This window comes from Oncorhynchus nerka, linkage group LG18 (genome assembly GCF_034236695.1).
Source record: "Oncorhynchus nerka isolate Pitt River linkage group LG18, Oner_Uvic_2.0, whole genome shotgun sequence".
Taxonomy (NCBI): domain Eukaryota; kingdom Metazoa; phylum Chordata; class Actinopteri; order Salmoniformes; family Salmonidae; genus Oncorhynchus; species Oncorhynchus nerka.
The window spans coordinates 69,044,835-69,064,229 of record NC_088413.1 but is presented as its reverse complement, the minus strand read 5'-3'; the positions used below and the strand labels follow the sequence as shown (position 1 = coordinate 69,064,229).

Below are 19,395 nucleotides of genomic sequence, written 5' to 3'. Positions count from 1 at the left end.
GTCGGGACAATACAGCAGCCTAATTCTCTGGAGGTAGACTGATCAATCTTACTCTGCACGCACACACTGTGAAAGGAGAACTTAGTTCTGCTTCACAGAGGAAAGTGTATTGTCTCACTTGAAGTCTGACTTTGATGGAAGGACTGTGGGCGAAAGGTGACCATTGAGACAACCTGCTTGCTTTCCATTAAAGTAGTCAGTCAGCAACGTAGAGGTGCCCTACTAAAACAGTGTGGTTTCTGGCATAGGGGTATAGGCCTAATAAGGGACTTTGATGGGATTGGTCAGAACCTAAAGTTTGGAGGCAAGTGCCTCAATTTCAGGAAAATGGCATAGTGAAAACGTTTTCTGAAGGATTAGACTCATAGTACAACAACGCAAGACTACGAGACCAATAACACGGAGCAAGCTTTTTAAGCCGCACCTTTTGAGGACAAAAAGCTTGTTTGTTTATCAAACATCTAAGATGTGGGATGAGACCTCACCAGGGTGGGAGCACATTCTCAATGGTTGTATCTGATACAAGCTACTGACCTTCACGTCATTCTTATGCAAGGCCTTTAATTCAGCCCAGTCCCAATAATGATACTAATAATACTAATAAAATAGCCTTCCACCTCTCCATACTTAGTTTCATAACGTAGCCACCGCCGCCCTTATCTTAGCACCCTCTCTTCATTGAATGTCTTATGTCAATGCAAACTGTACTAACAGTCCATTATGTGTTCCATGGTTCCCAGCTGACTACAAAGAGAGCTTCAACACAATCAGCAACATTGAGGAGATCTCCTACAACGCCATCTCCTTCACCTGGGACATCAATGAGGAGGCCAAGGTGAGGTATAGGAAACATACCTTTTGGTATGAGGAATCAGAGAGAAAAGGTGAAGAGAGATGGAAAGATAGTTGTAAGCCTAGTTGTTTATCCCTAGAACACGTGATGACAAGTGTTTCTGGAGGATTCGGGTCATCTGATCACAACTTCCTCATCAACATTCTGTGTAAATGTGGCTGAAGATTCTTCCGAAAATAGACTGCCTTCCCTTGCTCTGAAGGTTAGGATGTGTTTTGGCCATCACAGAAAAGGTGTCAGGTGATGCAAACCAATTCGTCAGCAAGCGATCGTCACACGCTTTGTCCTTTGTTTTCTTCTAAATGCCTATTATGGAAAGTGGTCCTTGGGGACATTTATTGGCCCTTGGGGAGTAAGGGGAGTTTTCCCAGTGTTTTGGGTCCTTTGGTTGCTTAGAGACCATAGTGAATAGGTACATGTGTGGGTGTTTGTCTGCCGTCGAGGCCCCATTCTAAACTCGTTCTACGTCACACCAATTGCTGAGTTAAAGTGATGCACGTACAAGGGAGGCCTAAGGATCTAGGACTTGCCTACTGCCTAACAATGGGAGTTGGAATGAGGAAACGCGGCAGGGGGGCAGAACTGAATTTGACAGCTAGCGATGGAATCCCGTCCGACCGGGTACGAGGTGACAGACATAATCCACCGTCCCTGACCAGTTTGTTGGGTTGTGAGGGATGGCGTCAACAGACAATCTCACAACCGCTTTAGCTTGCGCTTTATGTTCATGGGGTGCTATGACACTGCTACTGTTGACTGTTGTACTGTTAGCCTGGGATGCACAAACAGACTAACAGCTAGACAGTTCATCTATCCCTTCCATCTCCATGCTCTTTGGTTTTCACTGAGGGTCACACACACACACACACACACACACACACACACACACACATGCATACATATAACCAGAGTGTGGATCTTCTCATCTCATGACCTGAGGCCTGTGTCCATAGGACCGAGGACTTCCATCCTTGTCTTTGTACTGTGTATGTTTGTTAGAACCACAGATGAGTCAGGTGTAAGGTGTCACAAGGATGGTTTTGTGTATGTGTGTGTGTGTGTGTGTGTGTGTGTGTGTGTGTGTGTGTGTGTGTGTGTGTGTGTGTGTGTGTGTGTGTGTGTGTGCGTGCGTGCGTGTGTGCAAGTGCAAGATGCTTTACCTTCCCTCGCTGTGTCCCCTGATGATTTAATAACTTAGGCACGCACAGTTTACTCAGAAGGAGGAAATGAAGCAAGGAAATGAAACAAGGCAGAGTAGGAGCAGCCTTTCTCAAATGTTGACACGCTTTGGGCTTCTTGACAAAACACTCTGCAATGATCATGAGAATAGAGCATTATACGATGAGATCATCTTTACGGAAGATGAGCAATTGCAAAAACGTTGAAATGCAACATACTTACATACGTAGCTCGTGAAACTATGTTGCACCATACATGACTTTACATGAAGTTAGCAACATAGTTTCTTGCCACATTGGGTAACCAGCAGGCTATTGGATTAAACCAAGGATCTAATTTAGAAAACTAGTTACATTCTGCTTAAAATGAACTGCAAAAACTAGTTACTAAATAGTTACTAGGTGGCTATTCCAAAAATGTAACAGTTCAGTCTAACTACATCAAATCTGTGCAACTTGCAGTAAAGGTTTTTCAGTATAGTGGTTATATGTTAAGTAAGCATATTGAAATAGTTATTTATCTAGAAAGCGATCTATTGAAATAGCTTTCCGCAATCTTGTTTTAATGGTTGGCAGTAGAACTGAGTCAACATGTAATTACCACTCTCTGCCAAAAGAGGGAGACACACACCAGTTCAGTGAAGACAGCATGTATATAACAAGGAATCAAACAGAGATCCTTTGCGCCTGAGAATTCAGTGGGAATGCTCTTGAATAACTATGATCTAATTTACTATGTATGGAACATCAGTTAATGACAAAGAATGTAATTAACATTTTACCCATTTGCATTATTATTATTATTTTATTTCAAAAATCTATTTGTTTTTTAAATCTAACCTTCATTTAACTAGGCAAGTCAGTTAAGAACAAATTATTATTTACAACGACGACCTACCCCAGCCAAACCCGGACGATGCTGGGCCAATTGTGCGCCACCCTATGGGACTCCCGATCACGGCCGGATGTGATACAGCCTGGATACGAACCAGGGACTGTAGTGACACCTCTTACATTGAGATGCAGTGCCTATATTCTGTATCCAAAATATATAAACACGGTATATGCCTTAAGTGTAAGATACCATACACTGTGCACAATCACTATAATGTTTAATATAGAGGCAATGGAACACATCTCTTTTGTTAATGTATCAAACTCCTCCTCCTCCTCCTCCTCCCTTCTGTCCGCCCCATCCTCCTATGAGCCAGTCAGGAACCACCTCCTATGTAATTCAATGTAATTCCAATTTTCTTGTTATGTGTTGCTATGCACAGTTTTAATGTACCTGAATTACTCCACAAACAAAATTTGAAAAACAAAGTCATAAATCTTGCTCCTCCACTTCCGCCTTCATCATCCTCTTCCTCATTTTCCTTCTCCTCTTCCTCCTCCTCAGATCTTCATCTCGGTCAACTGTCTGAGCACAGACTTCTCTTCCCAGAAGGGTGTGAAAGGCCTGCCCCTGAACCTGCAGATAGACACCTACAGCTACAACAACCGCAGCAACAAGCCCATCCACCGGGCCTTCTGCCAGATCAAGGTGTTCTGTGACAAGGGAGCTGAGAGGAAGATCAGAGACGAGGAGAAGAAGCAGTCCCGTAGGAAGGGCAAGAGCACCGACCTCAACACCAGTCTGGGATCATGTGAGTTCCCACTGAGTACAGACACACACACACACACACACACACACACACACACACACACACACACACGCACACAGTCAAAGCATGTGTATACACGCACATTTGGTGCTATATTTTTTGTGATCACACACACACGTCTATCTTGCAATGATGCACATCAACTAATCTCATTATTTGTCATTTTTGCCCCTCCATAGATGTGGACGTTAAAGTCCCTTTCCTTCAGAAGCGTAATGATGTCACAACCTTTAAGATGATGTCTGACTTTGAGACCCAGCCGGTTCTCTTTATCCCTGACATCCACTTCTCCATCTTCCAGCGCCATGTGAGTACCTAGCCCCTAAACACTGACATGTGGTCAGTTTTTTATTTGACCCTCTAAAGGTTATGGTTAGGACTTGGGGAGGGTAAGCTGATCCTAGATCTGTGTCTAAGGGTCAGCATTCTGGGCCAGGTCACGGAAGACAGGGTTATGCAGAGTATAGCTACCACATAAATCATGTTAATCAACGGTACCTGTGACATTCAAACTGATATAAAAACACAGTTTGGTTTTCCTAGTATAGTGTAGTTGTGGTGATAAGGCTGTTATCAGATTCATTGGAACAAAATGATAAACCCCAACCCTTTTTTGAATGCATTCCACAAAAACATTTTAAAAAATTAAAAAATCTTTTGTTTTTATCTATGTACGCTACCTTTCAAAAGTTTGGGGTCACTTAGAAATGTCCTTGTTTTTGAAAGAAAAGCACATTGTCCATTAAAAATAACATAAAATTGATCAGAAATACAGTGTAGACATTGTTAATGTCGTAAATGACTATTGTAGCTGGAAATGGCAGATTTTTTATGGAATGTCTACATAGGCGTACAGAGACCCATTATCAGCAACCATCACTCCTGTGTTCCAATGGCACATTGTGTTAGCTAATATCATTTTAAAAGGCTAACTGATCATTAGAAAACCCTTTTTCAATTATGTTAGTGCAGCTGAAAACTGTTGTCTGATTAAAGAAGCAATAAAATTGGCCTTCTTTAGACTATTTGAGTATCTGGAGCATCAGCATTTGTGGGTTCGATTATAGGCTCAGAATGGCCAGAAACAAAGAACTTTCTTCTGAAACTTGTCAGTCTATTCTTGTTCTGAGGAATGAAGGCTATTCCATGTGAGAAATTGCCAAGAAACTGAAGATCTCGTACAACGCTGTGTACTACTCCCTTCGCAGAACAGCAGAATCTGCCATTGGAACACAGGAGTGATGGTTGCTGATAATGGGCCCCTGTACGCCTATGTAGATATTCTATAAAAAATTAAAAATAAAATCTGCCGTTGCCAGCTACAATAGTCATTTACAACATCAACAATGTCTACACTGTATTTCTGATCAATGTGATGCTATTTTAATGGACAACATTTTTTTATATTTTTAAACAAGGACATTTCTAAGTGACCCCAAACTTTTGAACAGTAGTGTATATTTGCACAAGTGGTTAACAACAGCCATACATTTAGATTACATAGTAGTTATATCTATTAAGATAATATACCGTACTTGGTGCTGATTCAATCATAAAAACCTTATCAAAGGGCATTTGAATGCAACTTCAACCAGCCTCTGACTACCAAAGAGTCCAGTCCACCCTCTCCGTGTCTCTTTCAGACTTCTAAAGAGCCACTCATTCTGGCAGTCCTTCACTAAATACCCGGAGTTCTTTAGATAGTGGATATCCCTTAAGGCAATCTTCCTTTAGGGTGGAGGGGCTTTTGCCTATTGTTAATAGATGAATTAGAGACCCTAGTGTTTGAAGTCTAAGCCCTGAACACCATTGATGTCCAGTGCGTTATGAGGGATCAGAGTTAAGACATTTCAGAAATGTTCCCAAAAATTCCAGAAATCCTAGTTGAATTGACAGAATAGTTTATTTTGGAACTCTACATTTTTTTTTTACCTTTATTTAACTAGGCAAGTCAGTTAAGAACAAATTCTTATTTTCAATGACAGCCTAGGAACAGTGGGTTAACTGCCTGTTCAGGGGCAGAACGACAGATTGGTACCTTGTCAACTCGAGGATTTGAACTTGCAACCTTTCAGTTACTAGTCCAACGCTCTAACCACTAGGCTACCCTGCCGCCCAAGAGGGATGTGCTATGTCTATGCCATGTTATGACCTTGTATAGCCCGTCCAGCACTCCTCATGACAGTCATTCCTCTCCAGCTGGTTGGGCCAGGTGACGGGTCATTCCTCTCCAGCTGGTTGGGCCAGGTGACGGGTCATTCCTCTAAAGCTGGTTGGGCCAGGTGACGGGTCATTCATCTCCAGCTGGTTGGGCCAGGTGACAGGTCATTCCTCTCCAGCTGGTTGGGCCAGGTGACTGGTCCCAGTCCCCCACACTCTGTCAGTCGCCACCTGCAGAGTGGTGTTCTCTGGGATGTATATAATCACCATGGACAAGCAGCTCTTTCTGTTTTCAAGACCTATTAGAAACAACGGACTAGTCGACTGGTGCCTGGCCAATATCAGTGTAACTTTGTCACTATGAGATCAGAGGGTTTGTCCCAAATGGCACCCTATTTACTATGTAGTGCAGTACACTACTGTTGACCATAGCCCTATGGGCCTCAGTCAAAAGTAGTGCATCTATTTCATATATAGTGCACTACTTTTGACAAGGGCCAAAAAGTAGTGCACTATATAGGGAGCCATTTCAGACACAACCATATAATTTGTTTTTACCTTTGTTTAACCAGGCAAGTCAGTTAAGAACAAATTCTTATTTTCAACGACAGCCTAGGAACAGTGGGTTAACTGCCTGTTCAGGGTCAGAACAACAGATTTTTACCATGTCAGCTCTGGGATTTGATCTTGCAACCTTTCGGTTACTAGTCCAACACTCTAACCACCGGGCTGCCTTGGTCACACCTTATATGGTTCCTGGCTGGTAAACAGTTTCAACTCCTACTCAGGACAAGGTGCAGGTCAAGGTGACTAAAACATACAGTGTAGACCTGCCAATTGGCCAGGATACTGTAATCATGTAATATCATGGGATTGGGTGTTGGTTATATAACCTAGGAGGTTCCAGTGCCATCTGATAGGTGGAGATGGCCTTGGGATAGATCCAAAGGTTTCTAGGTGTGTGAGTCAAATTATCTTACACAGTGCTTCAACGAATCCAAACATGTTTGGAATCACTCTCATATGCGTGAATATCTCATAATTTCAATATCATTGATTATGGAAGCCCAGTGGTTTCTTAATACGGCACCTAATGCAGTATGTCTAGAGTAGACTGCACCTGTTGCACTTGTGACTTGGCTTGATGCGAAGGGGACATGAGACAGAGGGGAGTATAGCACACGTCTGTCTACGTGTGGTATGTCAGGTCTCTCTCTCCATTCCCCAACAACACACCTCTTCCTGGCACTAGCAGTGCTCCTAGCCACGCCTGGACTCTGAACCCTCCTTGGCTTAGCAGTGTGATATCACATGGCCCTCAGGGTGGTTGCTGGAAGCCTAGAGTGAAACATTTTCCCTAGACCTGGAAGATGGGCAGACAGTTGTTTTAATTCATCCCTGTGGCTCTGTAGAAAGTGAACTTTGACTGCTCCCTGTTGGCCACAGTGGCACCAGGGTCCGTTCATGAGGTTTGCGTATTTGAAAATATTATTGCTACTGAAAACGAACATGAGTGTTTCACATTGGACAAGTCCAGGTAGTCCCTCCCTGTTTCAGTCCATTTGGTGCATAATGAACATGACCCAGCTGAGCTGACTGAGTTCTCTGGTTTCTGGGCCACATGGCGTTGCTGACATGCAGGGTGGACTGAGCTGAAAATAAACCTTTACTGTTTACCATTCTGATCCAGCCTGGAAGGAAAACGTTTATTTTGACACACGATTGGCATAAAATGGCAACCCAGTAAATCTCTAGCCCTCCTATCAGTTAGTGATTAGCAGGGGGACTTGGCTTCCTCTGAGAATAGACTATTGATTTGGCCTGGTTCAGGTGTTTAGTACATGCTCCTTAACTACATAGTGGAGTAGTACACACTAACAACCTGGACCAGAACTAATATTGATTATACATTCCACAATTCCTCCTAAAATATGGACACTGCTTAGTTACAACACACGACTGCACTCTGTTACCTGTGAATGTGTTTAGTATTGATAAGACAATCAATGAAGGTATGGAAACCAGGTTGGAAGGCAAGTGGGCCAATTAAATGTATCCTTCTAACCAGGTCAGAGGGCGAGTGGGCCAATTAAATGTATCCTTCTAACCAGGTCAGAGGGCGAGTGGGCCAATTAAATGTATCCTTCTAACCAGGTCAGAGGGCGAGTGGGCCAATTAAATGTATCCTTCTAACCAGGTCAGAGGGCGAGTGGGCCAATTAAATGTATCCTTCTAACCAGGTCAGAGGGCGAGTGGGCCAATTAAATGTATCCTTCTAACCAGGTCAGAGGGCGAGTGGGCCAATTAAATGTATCCTTCTAACCAGGTCAGAGGGCGAGTGGGCCAATTAAATGTATCCTTCTAACCAGGTCAGAGGGCGAGTGGGCCAATTAAATGTATCCTTCTAACCAGGTTGCACTTATCTTGTGCTGCAAGAATGGCCTTTATGAATTAGGATTTATGAATCGAAAGTGTTACTCAAAATAATCTGAACTGCTTATTACAGTAATAAATTAAAGCATGCTCTCATGTTGAGGGGAAAATATTTAAATCATATCCAAAACAATGTTCCCAGAGCGCTAAGAACCTTGGCGTGATCCTGGACAACACCCTGTCGTTCTCAACTAACATCAAGGCGGTGGCCCGTTCTTGTAGGTTCATGCTCTACAACATCCGCAGAGTACGACCCTGCCTCACACAGGAAGCAGCGCAGGTCCTAATCCAGGCACTTGTCATCTCCCGTCTGGATTACTGCAACTCGCTGTTGGCTGGGCTCCCTGCCTGTGCCATTAAACCCCTACAACTCATCCAGAACGCCACAGCCCGTCTGGTGTTCAACCTTCCCAAGTTCTCTCACGTCACCCCGCTCCTCCGCTCTCTCCACTGGCTTCCAGTTGAAGCTCGCATCCGCTACAAGACCATGGTGCTTGCCTACGGAGCTGTGAGGGGAACGGCACCTCAGTACCTCCAGGCTCTGATCAGGCCCTACACCCAAACAAGGGCACTGCGTTCATCCACCTCTGGCCTGCTCGCCTCCCTACCACTGAGGAAGTACAGTTCCCGCGCAGCCCAGTCAAAACTGTTCGCTGCTCTGGCCCCCCAATGGTGGAACAAACTCCCTCACGACGCCAGGACAGCGGAGTCAATCACCACCTTCCGGAGACACCTGAAACCCCACCTCTTTCAGGAATACCTAGGATAGGATAAAGTAATCCTTCTCACCCCCTCCCCCCTTAAAAGATTTAGATGCACTATTGTAAAGTGGCTGTTCCACTGGATGTCTTAAGGTGAACGCACCAATTTGTAAGTCGCTCTGGATAAGAGCGTCTGCTAAATGACTTAAATGTAAATGTAAATGTAAATGTCATCAGTTTTGATTTAAGAGGTCCCCTAGGATTGTTGACACGGCCCACAAAGTTCAATAGACCTGTTCCATATTAGATCAAATGACCTATTTCATATGTATGACTGTGTTTTTCACCCTTGACCCATATCATTCCCTCCCCTCATTCTCTGTTTTCTTTCTCCCTCTTCACCCTCTTTCTCCCTCTTCTCTCTGGTTCTCCCTCCATTCTCTCTCTTTCTCTATGCAGCCCTTCTCACAAGAAGATGGAGAGGAAAGGTGAGTTCCTGGAAACATTGACTTCACGCTAATTAGTTTTATTGGACAAGTAGATGGAAAAGGGCTGGAGTAAATAAAGTATGGCCACTCATATGGTAGCTGTTCGACCGAGACAACCTTTAGCTCTTCCAGTTTCCACCTTCAGCTCTCCCAGTGTCAACCTTTAGCTCTTCCAGTTTCCACCTTTAGCTCTTCCAGTTTCCACCTTCAGCTCTTCCAGTTTCCACCTTTAGCTCTTCCAGTTTCCACCATTAGCTCTTCCAGTTTCAACCTTTAGCTCTTCCAGTTTCAATCTTTAGCTCTTCCAGTGTCAACCTTTAGCTCATCCAGTTTCCACCTTTAGCTCTCCCAGTTTCCACCTTTAGCTCTCCCAGTTTCAATCTTTAGCTCTTCCAGTTTCCACCTTTAGCTCTTTCAGTTTCCACATTTAGCTCTTCCAGTTTCAACCTTTATCTCTTCCAGTTTCAACATTTAGCTCTTTCAGTTTCCACCTTTAGCTCTTTCAGTTTCCACCTTTAGCTCTTCCAGTTTCCACCTTTAGCTCTTCCAGTTTCCACCTTTAGCTCTTCCAGTTTCCACCTTTAGCTCTTCCAGTTTCCACCTTCAGCTCTTCCAGTTTCCACCTTTAGCTCTTCCAGTTTCCACCTTTAGCTCTTCCAGTTTCAACCTTTAGCTCTTCCAGTTTCAACATTTAGCTCCTCCAGTTTCCACCTTTAGCTCTCCCAGTTTCCACCTTTAGCTCTCCCAGTTTCAATCTTTAGCTCTTCCAGTTTCCACCTTTAGCTCTTTCAGTTTCCACCTTTAGCTCTCCCAGTTTCCACCTTTAGCTCTTCCAGTTTCAACCTTTAGCTCTTTCAGTTTCCACCTTTAGCTCTTTCAGTTTCCACCTTTAGCTCTTCCAGTTTCAACCTTTATCTCTTCCAGTTTCAACATTTAGCTCTTCCAGTTTCAATCTTTAGCTCTTCCAGTTTCCACCTTTAGCTCTTTCAGTTTCCACCTTTAGCTCTTCCAGTTTCAATCTTTAGCTCTTCCAGTTTCCACCTTTAGTTCTTCCAGTTTCCACCTTTAGCTCTTCCAGTTTCAATTTTTAGCTCTTCCAGTTTCCACCTTTATCTCTTCCAGTTTCAACATTTAGCTCTTCCAGTTTCCACCTTTAGCTTGTCCAGTTTCCACCTTTATCTCTTCCAGTTTCAACATTTAGCTCTTCCAGTTTCAATCTTTAGCTCTTCCAGTTTCCACCTTTAGGTCTTCCAGTTTCAACCTTTAGCTACACCAGTTACTTCTAAGAAAGACCCTGAGAGCTGTTTGTGTCATGGTCTATTACGTAGTTGTTAGGGTTGTTAGAGTGGTTGTTAGGGTTGTTAGGTTGGTTGTTAGGGTTGTTAGGGCCTTCCTGCTATTTCTCTGGGAGAGGGCCTCACAGGCTTAACTGGAGTGTGTGTGTGTGTGTGTGTGTGTGTGTGTGTGTGTGTGTGTGTGTGTGTGTGTGTATACGTGAGTGTCTGTGTGAGTGCATAAGCGCTCTAAACCAACCTGTCGTGTGTGTCCATTGCAGTTCGGGCATGAAGAGATCGCTCTACGCCGAGGATGAGTTTGGTTCACCTTCCAATAAGCTGGCCAGAATGGACAAGCCCAAGAAAGGTATGACGTGTGTGTGTGCCCGCCCCGCCCATGCGCTGTGTATACACTACTGATAAGGTCACTGTCCAACTCGAAACCAGAGAGAGGGCTAGGTATGGAGAGGGAGGAGTGTGTGTGTTATGGCTTGCCTTGAAGGCCACCAACACCCCATCACACACAAATCAAATCAAATCTATTTATATAGCCCTTCGTACATCAGCTGATATCTCAAAGTGCTGTACAGAAACCCAGCCTAAAACCCCAAACAGCAAGCAATGCAGGTGTAGAAGCTAGGAAAAACTCCCTAGAAAGGCCAAAACCTAGGAAGAAACCTAGAGAGGAACCAGGCTATGAGGGGTGGCCAGTCCTCTTCTGGCTGTGCCAGGTGGAGATTACAACAGAACATGGCCAAGATGTTCAAATGTTCATAAATGACCAGCATGGTCAAATAATAGGTCTGGGACAGGTAGCACGTCCGGTGAACAGGTCAGGATTCCATAGCCGCAGGCAGAACAGTTGATACTGGAGTAGCAGTACGGCCAGGTGGACTGGGGACAGCAAGGAGTCACCATGCCAGGTAGTCCTGAGGCATGGTCCTAGGGCTCAGGTCCTCCGAGAGAGAGAGAGAAAGAAAGAGAGAAAGAGAGAATTAGAGAGAGCACACTTAAAGTCACACAGGACACCTGATAAGACAGGAGAAGTACTCCAGATATAACAAACTGACCCTAGCCCCCCGACACATAAAATACTGCAGCATAAATACTGGAGGCTGAGACAGGAGGGGTCAGGAGACACTGTGGCCCCATCCGATAATACCCCCGGACAGGCCCAAACAGGAAGGATATAACCCCACTCACTTTGCCAATGCACAGCCCCCACACCACTAGAGGGATATCTCCAACTTACCATCCTGAGATAAGGCTGAGTATAGCCCACAAAGATCTCTGCCACGGCACAACCCAAGGGGGGGCGCCAACCCAGACAGGAAGATCACATCAGTGACTCAACCCACTCAAATGACGCACCCCTCCTAGGGACGGCATGAAAGAGCACCAGTAAGCCAGTGACTCAGCCCCCTGTAATAGGGTTAGAGGCAGAGAATCCCAGTGGAAAGAGTGGAACCGGCCAGGCAGAGACAGCAAGGGCGGTTCGTTGCTCCACACACACCTTACCCATAGATGTGAGGCACGTGATTCCTTATTTACCCAGCCCCTGAAAACACAACAGCAGTATCCCCCTTCCCACCGTGAACAACACAATATCAATGTTCATTCTCACCTCTCTCACAATTCACACACAAGGACACGTTCTTCATCCTTCTTCAGCATATGAACACACATGCAAACACACATGGAAAACACACACACACAGAGAGCTGGGCAGTATTTCTGTTAAATTCATTAGAAATACGTATTTCAACTACCTTTGACTGTTTTGTAATTTGTATTTAATTTGCCTGTTACAATCCATGTAACAAGACACTTTCGAGAGTTGTAATTTTTTGTTTTCAAAATACTTTTCTATACCATTTTTTTATGGTGGTTCACAATTTTGCAGCCCCCTTTTAGCCTGTATTGTTGTCAGAAGTCTGATTGCACTATAGTGTTATAAGAGACTCTGTTAAATGACCTAAAGGTAAATGTCAAAATGAACACTTGCAAAGCATGCTGAGTATTATTCTAAAGCACTCCGACCCCAAAACTAGGCCAATAAAAAACCCAGTGTGCTTTGCAGTTGATCATTTACATTTTGTTCATTTAGAGACGCTCTTATGCAAAGTGACTTACAAGTAGTGCATTTAACTAGGGTAGATGAAAAAACACATAGTCAGAGCAAGTAAAACATTTCTGTAACCCTTACTGAGAATGTTGTTGTTCAGGGGGTTAATTGCCAATTGCCACATTTTTTGATTTCTTTATACAATTTAGCCAGTAGTTCTGAAAGTAGCACCCTCATGTCAAAAGTGGCCCTGAAAATTTCACATACAGTGATCTCCAAAAGTATTGAGACAATGAGCAATTTATTTTTGTTTTGGCTCAGTACTCCAGCACTTTGGATTTGAAATCATGCAATGATTATGAAGTTAAAGTGCAGACTATCATCTTTAATTTGAGGGCATTTTCATCCATATCAGGTGAACCGTTTAGAAATTACATCACTTTTTGTACATAATCCCCCCATTTTAGAGGACCAAAAGTATTGGGACAAATTCACTGATGTGTATTAAAGTAGTCAAAAGTGTAGTATTTAGTCCCATATTCATAACACGCAATGATTACATCAAGCTTGTAACTTAACAAACTTTGTTGGATGCATTTGCTGTTTGTTTTGGTTGTGTTTCAGAGTATTTTGTCATAAATGACCTATAACTTCCGTTCTCAAAGCATTATTGAAACCTCTCAGGAAAACTTTCAAGGAACCAGAGTAAAACGCTCTCAGAACCTCTCTGCAAACTAAAGATAAAGGTTCCTAGAACAGGCAACATTTTCACTTCTGTTTTCAGAACATTTAAAAAACGTTAAGTTTTACTGGTCAGGAAACGTATGGCTTCGTTCCCACAACCAATGTTAAACCAACAACATACTATCCCAAGGAACCAAATCAAATCAAATTCTATTTGTCACATGTGCTTTACCATGCAATGCTGACTTACTAGCCCTTTTTCTGCTAAAAATAAAAAAAGAAATAGTGATAAAAATAACAACGAGACTATATACAAGGAGTACCGGTACCAAGTCAATGTGGGCACCAGGTAGTTGAGCTAATTGAGGTAGTATGTAGATGTATACTGGAGAAAAATATAAACGCAACATGTAAAGTGTTGATCCCATGTGTTCTGAGCTGAAATAAAATATCCCAGAAATGTTCCATATGCACAAATTTGTTTACATCTCTGTTAATGAGCATTTCTCCTTTGCCAAGATAATCCATCCATCTGACATTTGTGGCATATCAAGAAACTGATTAAACAGCATGATCATTACACAGGTGCACGTTGTACAGGGGACAATAAAAGGCCATTCTAAAATGTGCAGTTTTGTCACACAACACAATGCCACAGATGTCTCTGTTTTGAGGGAGCATGCAACTGGCATGCTGACTTCAAGATTGTCTACCAGAGCAGTTGCCAGAGAATTTGATGTTGTTTTCTCTACCATAAGCCACCTCAACTTCATGCAAAGTGTCTTACAAGTCGTGCATTTAACTGACCATGTACCTTTGAGCAAGGCACTAAACCCTAATTGCTCCTGTAAGTTGCTCTGGATAAGAGCGTCTGCTAAAATGGTTGAATTTTGCGTTTATATTGCAGCAGTGTGCATGTGTGTGTCACTATGCTGTGTGAGGTATTGGCCACATGAGACTGGGACATAGTGAGATGCTCAGATGTCCAAACCCACATCAAGGGCTTCACCACTGTTAGTTTCAGCAGAAAATATATCTGACATTGCCAAGTTAATGTGTTGCGTGTGTGTGTGTGTGTGTGTGTGTGTGTGTGTGTGTGTGTGTGCGTGCGTGCGTGCGTGCGTGCGTGCGTGCGTGCGTGCGTGCGTGTGTGAGAGTGTGATCAACATGTCTCACTGCATGCCTCCTCTCTCCTGTGTAGTTCTGCTGTATGTGCGTAGGGAGACAGAGGAGGTGTTTGATGCGGTCATGCTGAAGAACCCAACAATGAACGGGCTGGTGGAAGCAGTAAGTTCTTACTCAATATGAACAGGAAATTAACACTGCCAGACATATGGTGTCTGTTATGGGAGGCTGGTCCCATTGCATCCCTCCAGTGACACGGTGGGTGGCACTGTTTGTGACACGGCCCACTCTGCCACACAGACTCATCTATCCTGCAATTACCCATGTCCACTATCTTTCTCTCTCAGCTTGATGCTAATTCAACTCAGCATGAGAGAGAGGGAGAGCTATGACCTCAACTCTTTCCTCTAAATGAAGTAGAGGGACAGACTGAGAGAGTGAAAGAGAATGAGAAAGGAGGACAGAGGCATTACCATGTGTAGGGTCTCCGCTTCTCCGTATAGTCATTCAGCCTTCCCCTCACGTGGGGGTGCTGTGGTTCTGATCAGGGGGGTCTGTCTGTCTGGCTTAGTGCTTTAAGACAAAGGGGACAGAGGACATCCCTCAGCAGGGGACAACAGGGGCTGTGGGGAAACTAGACATGGGTCTCCAACCGCCTCCGCAACAGTGAGTTGTGACAGGACTGGACCTGGCCTCTCAACAGGCCAAATGAGTCATGACAGGACTGGACCTGGCCTCTCAACAGGCCAAATGAGTCGTGACAGGACTGGACCTGGCCTCTCAACAGGCCAAATGAGTCGTGACAGGACTGGACCTGGCCTCTCAACAGGCCCAATGAGTCGTGACAGGACTGGACCTGGCCTCTCAACAGGCCAAATGAGTCGTGACAGGACTGGACCTGGCCTCTCAACAGGCCAAATGAGTTGTGACAGGACTGGACCTGGCCTCTCAACAGGCCAAATGAGTCATGACAGGACTGGACCTGGCCTCTCAACAGGCCAAATGAGTCGTGACAGGACTGGACCTGGCCTCTCAACAGGCCAAATGAGTCATGACAGGACTGGACCTGGCCTCTCAACAGGCCAAATGAGTCATGACAGGACTGGACCTGGCCTCTCAAATGAGTCGTGACAGGACTGGACCTGGCCTCTCAACAGGCCAGATGAGTCGTGACAGGACTGGACCTGGCCTCTCAACAGGCCAAATGAGTCGTGACAGGACTGGACCTGGCCTCTCAACAGGCCAAATGAGTCATGACAGGACTGGACCTGGCCTCTCAACAGGCCAAATGAGTCATGAAAGGACTGGACCTGGCCTCTCAACAGGCCAAATGAGTCATGACAGGACTGGACCTGGCCTCTCAACAGGCCAAATGAGTCATGACAGGACTGGACCTGGCCTCTCAACAGGCCAGATGAGTCGTGACAGGACTGGACCTGGCCTCTCAACAGGCCAAATGAGTTGTGACAGGACTGGACCTGGCCTCTCAACAGGCCAAATGAGTTGTGACAGGACTGGACCTGGCCTCTCAACAGGCCAAATGAGTCATGACAGGACTGGACCTGGCCTCTCAACAGGCCAAATGAGTCGTGACAGGACTGGACCTGGCCTCTCAACAGGCCAAATGAGTCGTGACAGGACTGGACCTGGCCTCTCAACAGGCCAAATGAGTGGTGACAGGACTGGACCTGGCCTCTTAGTTTCTCTGGGAGGGAAGTGTGAACAGCTGGGGAGAAAATGTGGGCAAAGATACCACACACCTCTCTTTTCTTTCCGGGTCGAATTCAGATTGTGTTTAATGTCTGCCATTCAACCTGAGTAATTGTTAGAGTGGTGTATTGTATATTTCATTTCCATTCTCTTCTTTCGAAAGAGAGACTACTGTATTACAAGCCTTTGTTGCTCCGCTTCTTCTAGATATCTGAGAAATACAACGTGCCGCTCCAGAAAGTGGGGAAAGTCTACAAGAAATGCAAGAAAGGGTAAGTTGTTCTCATCAACGGTAAATCTATTTACCATGATTTAAGAATTCTACAACAAGTAAAAGTTATATTTGTGAAGAATCAGGCCTTTTATGTATTTTACACAACATAAGACTCTGACCATAGAAATGTAATGATTCGATTTTATTACTGTGATACTGACATTTCTATCTGTCCCTCTGTTAGGATTCTAGTCAACATGGATGACAACATCATCAAACACTATTCCAACGAAGACACCTTCCAGATCTCTATGGAGGAGCTAGGGGGCATTTATAAACTCACCCTGACTGAAATCTGATTGGCCCAAAGGGAGGGGTGGGGAGTGATTGACACTATCTGCGATAGGGCAGCTTGTAAAGTTGTTGTAAATGTAAAGACTCTTAGTTTACAGATACACATGGCATTGACCCAGGCACCAAAAATGGACAGAATGTCTCAGACATTAGCCATATCTACAGTCCACTAGCCTGGTCCCAGATCTGTTGGTAGGCTTGCCAATGATCATTGCATTGTTTCGAGACAGCATAGACAGATCTGGGACCAGGTTTAAACTGTCCACCTGTCTGAGAGTCTGTGTTCTTCTTTATTTGTGATGTCACTAATCCAAGTTACAAAGCCACTGCTCTTATGCCATGATGACATTGTGTTGATGGCTTGATGTAGACTTTTCCTACTTTTTTGATACTTTTGTATATAAGAATTGAGTCTGACAAGAAGCCCTCTTAGCTATGTCTTATAGGTATGCTGAGGCCATTTGAGAATCTTTGTTTATTTGTGTAGCGTGTCTCTCAGTATCTTTGTGTTGTATATGGTATAAGTGAAAGCATCAGTCTAATAGTGCATTGCTTTTGGCATTAGCGTCATAGTGATCTGGAGATGTATGCAATCATTTAGCCTGGTCCTCGATCTGTTTGGTCTGTCTTGCCAATTCATGTAGGGATTGTCAAGCCAGACAAGGCAAGACAGTGAAAACACAACTATCCTTATGCCTCAGGCTGCATTGTATCTGACCCCTTGGAAAGGGTTGTCACTAGTTACCACCGCCACAAAGTCCAAATTGGCTATATTGTCAAATGAATGAAAACTAAAATGCAGCTTTTTGGTCTTAATTTAAGGTTAGGGTTAGGAATAAGTTTAGCTGTGTGGTTAGGGTTAGGAATAAAGTTAGCAGTGTAGTTAGAGTTAAGGTTACGGTTCGGGTAAGGTTTAAAGTCAGATTTTAAAGAAGAGAAATTGTAGAAATAGCCTGGGTTTAGCCATAACTATGACTATGTGGCTGTGGTAACCAGTGACGAACCTCGAAATGCCATAGTACTAAAGACAGATCTTAATCTATTAAATTAGGATATCTATTAGGATATCTATTAGGATATTTCGCACACAAGGTGAGTGCAAACGCGTATTGTAAATAGAGAGGATGGATTGGCCTGGTTGGCTTACTCACTGTATTGATACTACACATCCTGGCAGTATTTAGTATGTATGTAATGTACACACTACCACAGTCTGGCAGTTAGTATGATATAATCTGTGTTTGTTGCTACTGTATGTGTGTTTTGAGAATAAGCATGTAACGTATGTGTGTGTCATATGGATTCTGGATAGAATGGAGAGCAGACATTTTCCCTCATACTGCTTTAGCATATGGCCTCTTCATAAGTATTACATGTCAAAAAATTATAATAAGATAAAAATGTATCAACCCTTCTGTCACTCAGCTATGGTGTGAATAGGATTCAGACCACAGGAGGCTGCTGAGGGGAGGACGGCTCATAATAATGGCCAGAACAGAGCAAATGGAATGACATCAAACAACTGGAAACCACGTTTAATGTATTTGATACCATTCCACTGATTCCACTCCAGTCAATACCACAAGCTTGTTCTCCCCAGTTAAGGTGCCACCAACCTCCTGTGATTGACTATTAGTCTATTAGTACAAGGGAAGTGCAATAAGGCAGTGATTGAAGCTCAAACACATTCAGATGGACAGATTTTCCCTTTCTTTTCATACACATATCAGACACAGTAATAGTGTGATAACATGACATTTGTGTCCATTTGAAAAATGTGGGGGACATTGTTTTCCTTGTGTACCTTCACAGCTCCTCGTTGCACCAGAGAAACAAAGTGATGCCCCAGCGCTTATTTATAATTTCAGCCAGTAGTTTTAAAAGTAGTGCTCACCAGCCAAAACCTGTTCCCGGATATTGTCCACTATGTTATCCATTTCGCATGATAAGTTACGCCCTGCAACAATAACAAAATGCTTTAAAATGTTTTATTCGTATGATATGTTAAATGGTTAATATCCCGGATTGTATCTTTAATGTCTATATATTTATTATGAGAGTGGGAAAAGGGGTATTTTTTACCATATACACTGAACAAAAATATAAATGCAACATGCGTGTTGGTTTTCATGAGCTGAAATAAAAGATCCCAGATATTTTCCATATGCACAAAAAGCTTATTCCTCTAAAATGTTTTGCACAAATTTGTTTACATCCCTGTGAGTGAGCATTTCTCTTTTGCCAAGATAATCCATCCACCTGACAGGTGTGGCATATCAAGGAGCTGATTAAACAGCATGATCATTACACAGGTGCATCTTGTGCTGGGGACAATTAAAGACCACTCTAAAATGTGCAGTTTTATCACACAATAAAATGCCACAGATGTCTCAAGTTTTGAGGGAGCGTGCAATTGGCATGCTGACTGCAAGAATGTCCACCAGAGCTGTTGCCAGATAATTGAATGTTCATTTCTCTACCATAAGCCGCCT

The 19,395-nt window shown here is 43.8% G+C and overlaps 1 protein-coding gene across 2 annotated transcripts in view; it reads left to right on the top strand.

Moving 5' to 3' along the window:
* LOC115146385 (grainyhead-like protein 1 homolog) overlaps positions 1-19,068 on the top strand; it is a 28,079-nt gene extending 9,011 nt beyond the window's left edge. For both annotated transcript variants that reach the window (XM_029688428.2, XM_029688429.2), the window contains exons 8-15: positions 741-835; positions 3,431-3,677; positions 3,875-4,002; positions 9,449-9,477; positions 11,033-11,118; positions 14,702-14,787; positions 16,543-16,607; positions 16,794-19,068. In XM_029688428.2, coding sequence (XP_029544288.1) covers positions 741-835; positions 3,431-3,677; positions 3,875-4,002; positions 9,449-9,477; positions 11,033-11,118; positions 14,702-14,787; positions 16,543-16,607; positions 16,794-16,908 — 851 coding nt within the window. In that variant the 3' untranslated portion in view covers positions 16,909-19,068. The remainder of the gene's footprint in view (positions 1-740; positions 836-3,430; positions 3,678-3,874; positions 4,003-9,448; positions 9,478-11,032; positions 11,119-14,701; positions 14,788-16,542; positions 16,608-16,793) is intronic.
* The last annotated feature ends 327 nt before the right edge of the window (positions 19,069-19,395 follow it).